Genomic DNA, 15,118 nt, shown 5'->3' with positions numbered 1-15,118 from the left:
AAGAAACCAGGAGCTACTTCTACCTATAGAATAGCATCTGTGCTCATTTGTTCTTCATGAGCTACTAATGTTGTAGATCTTCAGCTCAGGGCAGTGGTGTCCAGTTTCCTGTTATGGAATCTGCAACCCTCCCATCACCTAACTATATCAGGCGCTGGGAGGTTTATGAGATGATGTTCCCAGTGTTTTAGAAATGGCATTGCCCTGACTTAGACTGGGGCTGCAGTGCAGTGCAGAAGAAAGAGAGGAGGGTATAGTACTTTTATCTCAAATCAGTTTACCTGTTAAAGCAGATACACACACCCTGTACAGTTACTTTTTAAAACTTCCAGAGCCAATAATGGCATGGAATGGGAAATCCATTTCAAAATGCAAAACCATTGGGGGTGAAAGGGTTAAACTTCACACACAGCAGTCCCTATCTGAATCATATATGCATTTCATTGCAATTCCAATTAAAAATATATTTGGAAGAACCCGTCACAACTCTCCCCAAGCCTATCCACAAATCACTTTTTACCTGAGGATGTCCCTGAGTTAGGTAGAGAGGCGGTTCTGAAGTTCTATACTTTCCCAGGTATGTGCAGGCCCACACTGAAATCACAGTGGCTTAAACCTTCCCCCTGTGCATCATTTGCCCAACCTGAAACAGCCCAAGGTCAGATACTATTTCACCCCATACATATCTAAAAGGAAGTAGGAATGCCTAAGTATGGTAAACTCCATGTTGCATGAAGCACAAATATATGTACACAATAAGAAACCAGAAGTCATAAACTCCTATCTGTATATAGATTTATAAAGCCTTTCTTAAACAAAGGGCAGACTGTTCTATAACTATATTAAACAATTAAGTTTGTCTTGGGGGCTGTTACAGAAGCAACCATGTCCCATTTCCCAAAGAAACAGTATTTTAATCTGTAACTGAAATGTGGACTAGAATGTATGTGCAGAGCCACTTACCAGATACCACATTCTTTGCTTGCTCAGAAATCTTTTCTGGTATCTTATTCAGTGTATTTTTTGCCTGTCAGCACAGAGAACCCAAGATACAGAGGGACAGAAAGAAAAATAAGGCACAGGTCTCAGAATTACATGTAATAACATAGTACCAAGAAATTATCCCTGTCAACAAAAACTCAGCTATTTTAGGAAAACCAAGCAACCTAACAATTCCTTGGGAGAGCAGAAGAGCCAATTTTAGGTTAAAAGGCCAGTGGATTCTTTATGGCTTAAGGTTGATCAATGTGCCTATGCTCAACCCGTGGCTTACCACTTGGTGCCCACAACTTTTTTCCAGATGAACAATCCTTCCCAAGTGGATCATCCTAGGCCTTTTGCCACATCGACCAGATCCTAGCTCTAGGTCAGTGGTTCTCAACCTGAGGATCGGGACACCTTTGGGGGTCGAATGACCCTTTCACAGGGGTTGGAGCAGGGCAAGCAGCTTAGCTGGTGGTGCACCATCCACACAACAGCCTTGCGGGGTAGATCGAGATAGAGCGTTCATCTGTCTGGAGCAGCGGAAAACAGCAAGATCGGCATGGTGGGACACAAGAGGCAGAAATGAACTGAAAAATCCAGGGGAAAAAACAATTTATATACAATCACGATCAATGGATCTTCACGCCATTGGTCAGTTTCAGTTTAATTTCTGTGAAAGAACACGTGCATCATTTTATGGTTGGGGGTCACCACCACATGAACTGTATTAAAGGGTTGTGGCATTAGGAAGGTTGAGAACCACTGCACTAGGTGGTCTATCTGGAGAGTAGAAAGAACAAACAGAGACAGAATACAAGAGCTGTTACCTCTACAAGTGTGGCATTGGGATTCAGGCGTGTCATATTGGCTATCAGTTTAAGTGGGTGCTGGACATCAGGAATCTGTGGGAGCAGTTATGGGATAGCAAAGAGATAGTTAAGAGAGATCAAAGGCTATGCAGTACATGAGAATTTTAATGTTCCCAGTTGTCATTCTAAAAGCATATAAATGTGGGTGTTTATTTGTGCAGATTCAGAATATGTCCATCTATGCATATCTAAGGTGCACAACAATTCATATTAGTGGTGAGAATGTGCATTTATTTCTAACATGAAACATTAGAAGTACTAGGATTCAAGTCAAGTCCTGAGACTTGTACAATCCTCTGGTTTCAGCCCACTGACCTCATTGGACTTTAGCTGGAGTGACTACTTTGTCTCCAATCCCAGATATGAAGAGGATGTCTACATAAATACCATTACAACTAATGCCCAGCCTAGCAAGGTGAAAGTACTCAGTACATGCCCAAAGTAATGTTCTGTTGCTTCAGACATACTAGGGAACAATCCTAAATATTGGAAGCCTTAGGTCAAATCAAGCCAAGGAGGATTAGGTACATTCTGCACTTGTGGAGGAAAGTGGAGGGAATTCATATCACACTGCTTATACTGATGAAGGTAGCCATATGTTGGGACACATAGAAGGCAAAAACTAAGGGATTGATATCAGGTGGGTATCCTTCAGACATGAGTACATGATTTTGCTTTATACCAAATTATACCAAGAGGTGCATCTTTCCCAACACCTCCTGTCTGAGATTTTAATTGGAGTTGCCCGGGGCCAATGCATGGACTTTCTACATGTACAGTAATATGACCAGATTTCCGGGGACAGCAGCGGCAACAGGGCGGCACTCGGGCCCTCCCCCCTCCCCCTGACTGGCCTCAGATGGGTGGGGCGGGGCAGCGGCAGCAGTGGTGGCGGCGGCGGTGACAGCAGGCGGGCTCTCCCTCCCTCCCTCCTCCCTCCCCAACTTACTGCGCCACCGAGACGGAGCAAGAGCAAGCTGGTTGCTCGCAGCAGCGGCAGTAATCAGGCCCTCCCCCTTCCCCGACTGGCCTCAGAAGGGCGGTGGTGGGGCGACGGCGGCAGCAGGCGGGCTCTGCCATCACAAGAAAGAAGGCAGCAAAAGTGGCAGCGGCAGCGCAACAGCAGAGCGAGCCGAGCTCAGGAGGTGCTTGGGCTCCAGAGCAGGGCTTGCAATGCACGAGGTGTTGCCACTGCCCTCCAGGGCCCCGAGGCCACCGCCAGCCAGTAGGAATGGCAATGCCACGCAAGCCCCACACTGGAGTCCTGGCTGCGTGAGCAGAAGAAAAAAATTTTAAAAAAATTTTTAACGGAGAACGCCGCGGGACATGGGGAAAATATCCCCAAAGACGGGACATCTGGTCACCTTAATGTACAGTGTGTGCTGCATCACTGAGCCACAATCCGTCCAGCACCTCAACTATCTCTTTGTCAGCCTAATCCCAAAGTAATCTCTATTTCTATGTTTTCTTCTAATCCACCATCTTCAACCAAATAGCATTGTGCCTTCCCAATCTTTTTTTACCATGCTGAAATTGGCCACGACATCCAGTCCTTCTACTGAAACATGATTGCACTGTTGGCTACAGTCGCGCAACGTGTCACTGATATTATCTCTCAGGGCAGACAGGTTTTGGGCCAGTTCCGCTTGTAGCTCTTGCAAGCGACTGGCTGACTTGTTGATGTTCTTGAGTTCCTGTTCTGTAATATCAATCACTGCAAGAGACAGAGCAACCAAGTTGGTATAGTGGTTAGAAACAGACTGGGATCTGGGGGGCTCAGGTTCAATCCACTACTTTTTCCTAGCCCAATCTCACAGAGTTGTGAACATAAAATGGCAGGAGCAAACCACATATGCTGCCTTTCCTCCTTGGGAGATACAGCAGATCCAATCAGATCAGAAGGAAAGACTAGAAAGGACTTTGTTATCTTCATTGTCTACCCAATTGATGAATCGCTTGTAACACAAGAGAATATCCCTTCAGACCCTTTCTAGAGCCAGAAGCAAAGAGTTCTGAAGAAATGTGTGACTGACATCCTGCCATGTCATTACTCAGGCTCCAGAAGAAGAGCTGCATCCTTGTTTTATGTCCTGGTCTCTCTCAGAGTGAGATGAGCAATGCACACAGTTCCAACTTACAATGAGTTTCTTGGAAATCCAGCTACAAAAACGAACTCTAAACTTTCTTTGCCCTTTGAGCCATTGTCTCCTCCCTGCCCTTGAACTGCTAACGCATAGACAGATATCTGTGGCTGCCAAATCCCAACAACATTCCCCAGCACACACCCCTTTGGTATCAGACCATACCTTTCAAAAGCTGTTCAGCTGTGTCCAGCACTGAGTCTGTCTGTCCACTTAGCTGGCTCATAATCTTCCCCCCCAAACCTTTCCCAATGTCTGCAGAGAAGGGATATAATCAGAAAATAATCATTAAAATATTCCTTTTGCTATGGAGCTGCCAGATTTCAGGGCCAAGTACCATGGATGTCAAGGCACAACCCAAATTAGCATAATCCCCTTAAGAATGATGGGACATTCCCATGTTTTCAGCTCTTCACAACATCCTGTGGTATAAAAGGAACAGGGCCCAACAGAAACCTCATAGACGGGGCAGACACGGATGATGCAGACTGTCTATGAATAATTTTGGTCAAGAAGGACTTCTTCTGAATGCTCTGAACCACCAATAGCGAGAAATCCATTTCAACTGAGTTCCCTAAATCACATAGCATAATCCATTGGGAGTATGCAATTCAGCTGATGCTCATGTATTGGATAGAAGCCCAGACTCCAGATGAGAGTCAGTGGCATGGACTTACCCAGCAAGCTGGCATTGGTTTGTTGTATTGGCACTGAGCTTGAGTCGATGATGAAATCAACTTCCTGTGGAGGACAAGGAAGGTGGTACAATGAAGTGTGGCACTGGGGTGGCATAGGGCTGGTAACAGCAAACAGGATCAAAATAATTAGCAAAATTATGGCCATAACTATGAAGCTGTAAAGAATACAGGACATCATGAACAGTCCAATGCACAGTAATGAGATGTGTTCCCGTAATACTGTCACACTGTGATTATTCTTACACTGATCCGTTTCAAAATGATTCTGCAGAGCCCAGAATCACTGAATGGAGAAGCTACTAATATGAAATGAAGGCTGCAATCCTATGTGCGTATATTAGGAAGTCAGTTCTTGTCCTCTTTAAGGCTGGCTTCTCTGTATGCATGCTTAGGATTGGATTGCAATAATATCTGTAGACGTTCATAAGGAAATGGTGCTCAACAAGATGTCTTATGACTGCAGGAGCACCTGGGTATTTGTTGGAAAACGTTTCCTGGAGAACAATTAAATTTGTTCCAGAGAAATAGCTCCAGGAAGTTTGCATGGTATCTTATACCAGGCCAAGCATTTGGTGTGAGAAATGCTTCAAGGGGAAATGCAACAGAAACAATCTATTTGAGAAACGCTAGCTCATTACTCTTTTAACTAGCAAAGCACATTTGTTGTTTCGAGTGCGTGAATTTTACATTATACTTTGCTTGTGTTTCTGTTTAAAAATATCCAGGGGGATTGCTGATACAGGAAATACCACAGTGCCCAGCCATATTTTCACTTGCCACTGGCAAAAGCAGGATAGTTCAATGTAATCACTGAAGTACTTGACCTTCAAAGTGCAGTGACAGGATATTAGTATATCATGAGATAACAGGGCCAGACAATGCAAAGGTGTTTCTCTGTTGAAAAAACACTGGAAGACAGAGGCAGGATGCAGAAGTGCTCTGGGGTCTAAGTAGAGCAAGGCTGGAAGCATGTAGGAACAGTGCAGACAGCTATATGCAAACAAGACACCTACCTGGGGAAAGGAAGCAGGAACAATAGATCTCCGACATACCTGAGGGATGGAGTGCAAGAAGATGTGCAAGTTGTCCATGGTACTGTTGAAAGCTCTGAAACTTTTATCTACATTCTGGGACAAGCGGTTGTTGCTGACATAGGCACAGATATCTCCAGCCCTTTAATGGAAGAAACAAGCAGAAGGGAACAAGGGCTCAGAAGTAGAAGAGATAAGGAAAAACAGGTTCTTACATTCAAGCCTCTTCCCACTGCCCCAAAGATGCCAATCCGTGGTCCACTGATCATGCTACCCATCAGCAGACTTGTTTTAATTCATTTAGGTATCATTATACTAGTTATCTGAGAGGAAATGCGGTGATTGTATGTGTATTCAGCAGAAGCTAGAATTCCATATATGTCTTAGACATGGCAAAAACCTTTATGACTTGTGGGAATGGAGACAGTCAAGGGCAAGTAGTTACTTCTTCCAGTGGCAGTGCTCCAGAGCTTAAGGTTTCTGGGACACTCGGTGCTCCCCAGAGAATTCATGTTACTTCACAAAACCCGCTTTAGCATCTTTGTGTGCTGTTCACCTCTGGATGGCTACTGAAAGTATATAACAACCAGTGGTTCATCCTTGGATCCCCATGCTTTGTTTTTAGGGGAACTCTGGAATTAGAAGCCCTTCACCCTGCGTCTACTGACAGAGTAACTCCCCAACATTATTCATTGAAGAAATAAAATGCACTTGGCACTTCCTCAGGATCACTCTTGTCTCAATTTTAAATGATGCTGGGATGTGCCTGCCATTGAAAACAGAAGCCGGCACTGAGGCTGCCACACATTAATCACTGCCTGGGCCACAGTAAGATATTTATCTTTCCAGATTGCTGGACGTCTCCAGTAGCAGCCCTCACCCTCCCGCAACAGCTTAGAATATGCCTCTGTTGCTGTGATCCATCTGGTGATGTGACCTCCCATACTAAGGAATGTGCTCACACACAGTGGCAGCTTCCTGTAGCACCTCCTTGTCATGACCATCCCATCCTGCCTCAGTTCCAAGAAGCCGTTGCAGAAAGAAAAAGAGAGGCCATAAGAGGTTCTAGAAATTGGACCACTGACACTAATATTTTAAACAGAATGCTGCTTTTTGTTTTAATTGTTTTAACTAATGTATTCACCAGGAGAGAGAGGGAGGAAGGGAGGGGGAGATTTGGAATTCGTTGAAAGGAGAATTTAGCTGTGTAATGTTGTACATGCCAGCTATGTCTCACTTATCCTGGGCCTTCAACCAGCCTGTATGAAACATTCACTGGTCAGCACAGCAACCTCTTGAGCTACAGATCCTTGGCATCCAAAAAACATGTGGAGAACAAACACCCAGTTTAAATGAAACACTAGACATTCACAGTACTACACAGTAAGTATCTTGCCTGCTCACATTCAAATATAAACTCAGCTGCAAAGAAAGTGGAAGGGCCAAAACACCAACCACTCCTCTATGACATTTTGCATGGTATAAAACTCACAGAAGAATAATAGTAACAACCAGCACAGATGCAAAGAATGTCCGTCTCCGGCAGCCAGTGTGCTGCTTCTGCTTCTGGTACATGCGACCCCCACAATTCCCACAGCAGCGACAGCAGCAGAAGCACAAGCCCACCAGGGGCATGAGGATGATGAAGAGTACGCCAATGACGATGCATACCAGGAATCCTGCCTGATACGTGAGCACCTAAACATGAGGGGTAGGGGGACACATTGTAGTCAGCTGGCATTCACAGATGTTACCTCACAGCTCATGACTGCCCCAAAGTGCTTGGAAAAGAGATCCAGTGGGATGTACTAGACAGTGTTGGACTAGGACCAGAGAGACCCAGGCTCAGATCAGTGCTTGGCCATGCAAGTTCAGTGGGTGACCTGGGACCAATTACTCTGTCCCAGCTGGACTGACTACTCTGGGCTGTTGTGAAGACAAAATGAGGAGGAGACCAGGGATAACACCTTGCGCTCCTTGGAGGTAGGGTCGACTTGCCCATTAGGCACAGTAAACACAGCGTCTATGGCCCACAATACTTTTACAGGCCCATAAAAATGTTTTAATTTCCTTTTAAACCAGAAGAAAAATAATAAACTTTTAAGGTTGAACAAAAAGTTTTAAATGTTTTACTTCTCCCCACAACAGACACCCTGTGAGGGAGGTGAGGCTAAGAGAGCCCTGATATCACTGCTCAGTCAGGACAGCTTTATCAGTGCAGTGGCGAGCCCAAGGTCACCCAGCTGGTTGCATGTGGGGAAGGAGCAGGGAATCAAACCCAGCTCACCAGATTAGAAATCCACACTCCTAACCACTACACCAAGCTGGCTTTCACAGTGGCCAGCGATGCCATTTGCACATGACAAATCATGCTTGAAATGGTGTGGTAAACTGCCTCAGCCAAGTCAATTGGGAGACTGTCTGAGCATGAAGTCTGTGCTATGAAGGCCACAGTGCTTGTGTAAGGGCCTTAAATACTCCCATTCATGTATAGGTAAATCTAGTCACACCTGTAATTCCATTGAGCAACATGTTCATGGGTTCTATGATTCCTTTGTAGACAAGTGTGTGCTGGGTTCTTCTCTCACCATTCTCCAGCAGCCTTTCATATTTCATATCTAGTACAATTGGAACCCCAAATTCCATTGTGTCCCAAGTTTTACAGTAAGTGTGACCTAGGTCTCCAGAAGTGCCTCCAAATTCAGAGTTTGCACCCAAATTTTCGTAGCACATTCCTTTCAAAGTTACCGCTGAACTTCACTATCCTGAGAGCAGAAACCGTCAAGCATCCCTGCTAGAACCTGCACCAGTTACGTGGGTTCTTCAGCTCACAATATGCAACTGAAGATCATATATTTGTTAAAACAAGGAGATGCCACCTTTTGACACTGGTGACCTCTCCCAGATGATGTGCATACTGGCACTTCCTGGAGGAAGGAAGGAAGTCACTAACATTTCCCTTTCCATGATCCCCTTCTTTTGCACCCCTCTCCTGGCCCACGGACTCTCCTGTTGCCACCCACCAGCCTCTGGGTTGCATGTCTCACTGCTGTAACATTCACCTCTTTGTAAAAGTCTGGACTTTGAAAGGTGGTGTTACGACTGATCAGGCGAGGCAGGAAATCTGGGGGGAAAGCACAGAGGTTAGTAGTGGAAAGGGAAAGGCACAATTACATAATTTCTGTGACATCTGCAGGTAATTTTAAAAATGTCTCTGGAAATTCCTGCTCAGACTTCAAAAGGATCAAGACATCCCTGTTTCCATAGCTGCTCTTCTCCAAAGCTACTCCATTACAATCATTATGGAGAGAAATCTTCTCCTTTGCCACAGGCAGCAAAGATCCAATGCAACAATAAAAAAATACCATACTGTAGAATGCCATCAAGGCACAGCCAACTTCTGGTGACCCCATAGGGTTGACAAGGCAAGAGATGGCCAGCGATGGTTTGCCATTGCCTGCCTTTGTGTAGCAGCTCTGGTATTCCTGGATAGTCCCCCATCCAAATACTGTGCAGGGTTGACCCTGACAAGATAAGACTAGCCTGGGCCTTCCAGGAAAGGCAAACACCACACATCAGAATATTCTTCCTTGAGTCAAGACCAAGTAATATTCGACTTTGCCACTAAGTGGAGCTATAAATAAGAGAAAAACGAAACCAGCAGGCCAAAATGATAAGTCTCACATCCACTCTTGTTTAGTGTATAAATCATATAATTTTGGGGCTCTATTCTCATTCAAAGTGGCTATTTCAAGTAGCGTGGCTATTTCAAGTAGATCTGAAGGGAGCTGTAACACAGGGGCTACGGAAAACAGATCACACAAAAGATTCAGCTCTGAGCAGTATACTGCATCTTCTAATAGGGACTAAAGATAGCTAGAGGCATCTCAGGCAGAAGGTATCAATCAAGTCTGTATTAGAAGACAAAATGCTTGACTTCAGTGCAGTGGAGCAGGGGGGCTTTCTACAGGAACAGGGTTTAATGTTAAGCTTAATGCTACATATAACTGTTTTCCATGACAGGGTCCCAGTGCATTGCAATGTGTACAGAAGTCCTTTCTTTTACAACTGAATAACAACTAGCAGCCCACAAACATCTGAGACAGAAGCAAAGAGCTTATCCAGTCCTGAGGTGTGACTGCCAGGCAGATTTGAGCCTCAGTTACCTTTCAATCTCCAAATCATGCAAGGGATGAGAGCAAGGCTACCGTTGCTACCCACACCCCACTGTAAGATTTAGCTCTTGTTCAACTTTTTTTCCCCATTGAGAAACCCCTGAAACAATCTTCAGGTTTTAAGAAACCCCAGAAGTGGCACCACCATGCAGAATATGGTTGGGAAGCAGAGCTGTGGACACTCCCACCCAGGGACCCTCCCCTTCTCACTCCCTCCAGGCCCATCATTTGCCATTTTGGGAGGGGGTGGCTGGGTCAACACGATCATATATGGTCATATCACCTGATAAATGTTTAACAAAATTTTAAAAACATATACAGATTAAGTCCCACATATTTGGGAAACCTTTCCAGGACCATCAAGGAACATCAGTCCTGATTCAGCATGTCAGTATTAATTTCCAAGGGATGGGGGAGTGATTGGAAGACATTCTGCTGGTTGCAACCTCTGCTCCTGCCAGAGACATTTGAATGGTACTAGATATTTGCATGAATGTTTGCTCAGAGTGTATCTTTTTTGCTCTCTCTTCCTCTTAACACCTCCCTGACCACAGTTTCACTAACGCTGTCTTAGGAACCAGTTACGGTTGATAGGAGGCTATGTGTGTGTACATAAAAACAAATGGAGGGACAATATAATGGTATCTTTCCGTGCCACTTCTTTTATTCAGACTTGTGTACAATCAATTGTATACATTGGGGCAGTAAGCCTTTTTGTGAATTGTTAATAGCTTCTGCAAATTGATTTTCAAGGCTGACTTACAGTTCTACGAACTGAAGAATCTTCTGATGAAATGCAGCTACTGTTGTGTAAGGAGGAGCAGCTCAATGCTACAGTTCGGAGCAGGAAGAGCGGAAAAGATGCTCCTGCCCAACTATGCTGCAGACAAGTTTCCTCCTCTGGGGCAAATACTGTCTCCAGTGTGGTATGGTGGTTAAGAGTGGTGGACTCTAATCTGGGCAACCGGGTTTGATTCCCCAGTCCTCCACATGCAGCCAGTGGGGTGACCTTGGGCCATTCACAATTCTCTCAGAACTCTCTCAGCCCCACCTACCTCAAAAGGTGACATGTGGGGAGAGGAAGGGAAGACAATTATAAGCCACTTTGAGACTCCTTAGGGTTAAGAAAAATGGGATATTAAAACCTGCTTTTTTATCTTCTTCCTCCCCAGAGTTTAGGCCTCACAGATTGGTCACTGGGTCCTTCCTACTTAAAGGAGGGGGCTGAAAGATAAACGGGGGCCCTCCCACAACAGCCCCAAATCCTCCTGTCCCTTGGTGGGCCAGTCTTGTGCCACCATCACAGCTGGGGGGGGAGGCAAATTATCATTCTGTACTGACAGTTTATTTGCCCATCCATGATAGGATGGGCCAGCTCCAGGTCAGGAAATGCTTGGGAGATTTTGGGGGGTGAAGCCTGAAGAAGGCAGAGTTTAGGGAGGGGCGAAAGTTCAGTGTGGTATAATATCAATGTCCACCTTCCACAGCAGCTGTCTTATCCAGGTGAGCTTATCTCTGTCACCTGTAGGATAACTAATAGTGGGAGAGCTCCAGCTACCACAGGGAGGCTGGCAACTCCAATCCATGAGCTTGGGTGCCTGAAAGCCAGAGGTCAGAAAACCAAGAGGATAATGTCGGTCTAGCATTGTGCTATTTGCCAGGCCATGCGCAAGGGAGGTGTTTGGGAGGTTAACCTCCCCCAGAAAGATTAAACAAAAGAAATAATGCAAAAACCTATTAATTGAATCAGTGAGAACCTATTAACAATGTTCTCAGATAGAAAATTATAGGGCAAGGAGTTTAAAAGTTCAAGAAAAAGTGAGAAAGAACTAATTAAGAAGTTTCACCTCTTGTATTGTAATTTCCCCCATCCTCTTAAAAATTCTAAGCCTGGCTGTTTCCCTCTGCCTTATACATAGGGTGAAAGCCAAACGAGACAGTGTACAAGAAACCCAAGATCCTTCTAGCTTGTTTTTTTTTTAATTAAAATCAGCTGCAGGAGGCTTATAATTCTTAAGTTGGAGCAAAGGCGGGGGGGGGGGGGATTGCTTGCTTTTTCCTCCTCAGTGTTTGTTGACTCAAAATTGTCTCCAGTCCTCCCTCATCTGTGTTTCTTTCTCTGGGAGAAAGGAACAAGGATATGTCTTCCCTTAGAGAAGGGAAAATAGATTTCAGGGCAGTGATATGGGACAGACAAAGCAGGATGGGAAAGGGCTAAGTAGCCCCCCCTTCCACTCAGACCACTCCTCAGTTCCCAATAGCGGTCTCAGAAACTGCTTTTTACTTTAAAAAAACACAACCTAACTGTTCATGCATCTCTGTGCAACATCTAATTTGGCCCCTAACTATATATACATTTGTGAGAGGGTAACAATGGCTTCTCTGCCTTATTTGTGTGTACAGAGACAATTTTACATATTAGAATTACCCTGTCAAATCACTCCCCACCAATATAGCCTCATTTGAAAATATGGCGGAAGACAACAGATACATTTTTGCCAATAAAATATTAGTGGGCTTCTAAATTATCCTTGCAAAACCTTTTGCAAGTTACTTCTTCAATCCTCTCCCACTAATTTTAAAAAATTCAGACTGAGTGAATACAAAGCACGTAAAAGTTAAGTGGAATAATGTAAAATTATCAATAAATTGAAGCAGTGAGCTTTAAATCCTGAATTGGTTTTGTAAGAAGTGTTTTTCCTTTATCTCTTGATTAAACAATATGTCATAATTTTCTGCATTTCTGGGAAGTCTCCCAAGTAATATGCAGAATCTCCTGTCCTGTCTGTGGGCGGTCTGTGCTTTGGCTGTTTGTGTCATCAACAAAGGGGCCAGCCAGCTTAGTATTAGATACAGTGAAGACTGAACAATAGGGGCTTCCACTGCAAGCTGAAAAGATTTGGCATCGCTGAATAAAATGTGTGTTCTTTCCTGGAACATGATCTCAACACGAGTCATCACAGTGACGTTACAGGAAGGAGAAGTTGTATTAAGAAAGGATGGAGGAGGTTAACAGAAACACTCAGCTCTGACTAGGTCTCAGCTGAAATAGGATTTCCTGACTACATTGTAAGGATTCAAGCAACCTGGAAAGGAGTTAAAGAAATATCTTTTATAGCACTGGGCAGCACAGCAACACTGGATAGCCCATTTCATATACAAAGAAAATATATTTAAAAGACAGTACGGTAGTGCTTCAGTTCAGGTCTGGTTGAAGCTAAATCCTCTGATTAGAAGCCTCCTTTCAAATCTCATAGACATGAATAGCGGATGGGAACTGGATCACGTTTACATAGTCTCAAAGTCTCTTTTTATCATTGGGGGTAGGGGGATGGACTGAGCACTGAAAGCAAGTAATTAAGGCTGAACCAAGAGATACCAAGAGTGAGGTCTGATAAACTCTGGTACAGGCAACTTTCTAAAGAAAAGCTTTTTTAAAAAAACCTGGACATATACAGATTTCAGAAAAGTGGATTCACAGGAAACATAATAGCAGTTTAATAATAGAAAATGCAAAAAAGAGAGGCAGATAACCTCCCTTTACCAAAGGCACTGAGGAAAGCACAGGAAACAAGCAGCTCACACTAAAAACAAAGCAGATTTAAGTTGGCTATCAGGAAAAAAATAGAATCCTTTGAAGAATCCCTTTTCCTTTGTGTGTGTGTGGGGGGGGGGGCTGCTGCCCGTGGCTCTGGCCTCCCTCAGCCATCTTGCCCGTCTGAAGAAAAAGGCAGTTCACAAATGTAGTGTCTTCAATGGAGTTTATTGTGTCCTTTTTCTCTTTCCACACTATTGCTTTCTCCCATGGTGTCTTGCTGCTCTCTTCTCATTCTGCATACAATCCACCCCCGCCTGTGTTACTTCCTCCCTTATATCTCAAACCAGTCCAGGATGGCCTTTTTAAGAGCTTCATAATTGGCAGATTCCTCTTTTGCCTAGTATTTTAGGGCAGCCTGAACCTCCCCAGTCAGATAAGGCCTGATGATGAAGGACCACTACTCTTTGAGCCAACCTGCCACATCTTTTGAAGGCATCTAAAAAGGCTTCCACATCATCATTGGAGCTCAGCTTTGCCAATGAGGGCCATGGCACCCAGCCCAGGAGTCCAAAAAGGGGAGTGTCTCTCATGCACCCCCTCCAACTCCAGCCTCAAAAGTACGCCTGAAGTCTTGCACCAGACGGTCCTGAGCTGACATCAGCCTGTCTACCATTTCTCAGAGAACCTATGACTGGTTCTCAATCAACCATTTTCCAAACTGGGAGAACTCCATCTTTGGCTCCACGGACATGACCTCCATGACTGAGTCTACTGAGAAGGCAGTGTTGGAGTAACTGCTTGCCGCTTCTTTGTTCATGCTTCCAAGGTTAGGTTTAAGCTGGGGGTAGTGCGCTCCAGGCGTCCACCCTACTGGTAGGGGTCTGTGGGGCAGAGCCTTCTGTAGGGAGAGGCTAATGCCCACATTCTCCACCACTGTGGGGAGTGGGATCTGCTGCCCGTGGCTCTGGCCTCCCTCAGGCATCTTGGCCGCCTGAAGAAAAAGACACTTCACAAATGCAGCATCTTCAACAGAGTTTAATGCATCGTTTTTCTCTTTCCACACTATTGCTTTCTCCCACAGTGTTCTGCTACTCTCTCCTCATTCCTCATACAACTCACCCCTCCTGTGTTACTTCCTCCCTTATATCCCCCTAGTTATGACCCCGCCTCCATATTTATACTGGCATGCTGGCTCCACCCATTCCATCCTCCCTCTTCTGGGCATTGGCCATTTCCTCCTTCTCTTCCACAACTGACCCCTGCTCCCAGCCCTCCTGCCCAAAGATGAGGCTCCCACTGCTTTGCTCAGCTGCTGCTCCCAGGCCCCGCCCTGGCTTTGTCGGGGAAAGGGGTTGTGCCCAGATCTCTCTTCCCTATGGCCTTCTCTGGGCATGGTGAGACCCCAGACCACCTGAGCCCCTGGGAGCCACCAGGTAAGCCTTTCTCCCAACCCTTTTTCCTTCTCCTTCATTCCTGCCTGTCCGTGAACTCCCTTTGCCTCCTCCCTTCAGCGGATGCTGTGGTTTGGGAGCTGAGTGCACCCAAAGCCTTCTGCCGCCCCTCCTGGGGAGCCCACCCATGACAGCCTCCACAACTCTTCCCCTTGTGGAACCGGAATTGCCATCCTCTCTCGGCTGGTGGCAGCACAGCTTTCCAGTCACCCCCCCCCCTCTCTTGGAACA

The 15,118-nt window shown here is 45.3% G+C and overlaps 1 protein-coding gene across 5 annotated transcripts in view; it reads right to left on the bottom strand.

Annotated features, from left to right (window-relative positions):
• Positions 1–15,118, bottom strand: part of LOC143843437 (prominin-1-A-like) — a 37,149-nt gene that overhangs the window by 12,898 nt on the left and 9,133 nt on the right. For 4 of the 5 annotated variants that reach the window (XM_077349469.1, XM_077349470.1, XM_077349471.1 and 1 more), the window contains 8 exons: positions 8,786–8,847; positions 7,216–7,421; positions 5,745–5,865; positions 4,672–4,735; positions 4,160–4,249; positions 3,377–3,567; positions 1,812–1,886; positions 964–1,027 (listed from right to left, as the gene is read on the bottom strand). In XM_077349469.1, the coding sequence (XP_077205584.1) occupies positions 964–1,027; positions 1,812–1,886; positions 3,377–3,567; positions 4,160–4,249; positions 4,672–4,735; positions 5,745–5,865; positions 7,216–7,421; positions 8,786–8,847 (873 nt within the window). The remainder of the gene's footprint in view (positions 1–963; positions 1,028–1,811; positions 1,887–3,376; positions 3,568–4,159; positions 4,250–4,671; positions 4,736–5,744; positions 5,866–7,215; positions 7,422–8,785; positions 8,848–15,118) is intronic. The other variant, XM_077349472.1, reaches the window with a different exon arrangement.

The sequence above is a fragment of the Paroedura picta genome, chromosome 8 (genome assembly GCF_049243985.1).
Source record: "Paroedura picta isolate Pp20150507F chromosome 8, Ppicta_v3.0, whole genome shotgun sequence".
Lineage (NCBI taxonomy): Eukaryota > Metazoa > Chordata > Lepidosauria > Squamata > Gekkonidae > Paroedura > Paroedura picta.
This window is presented reverse-complemented; position numbering and strand designations above follow the sequence as displayed.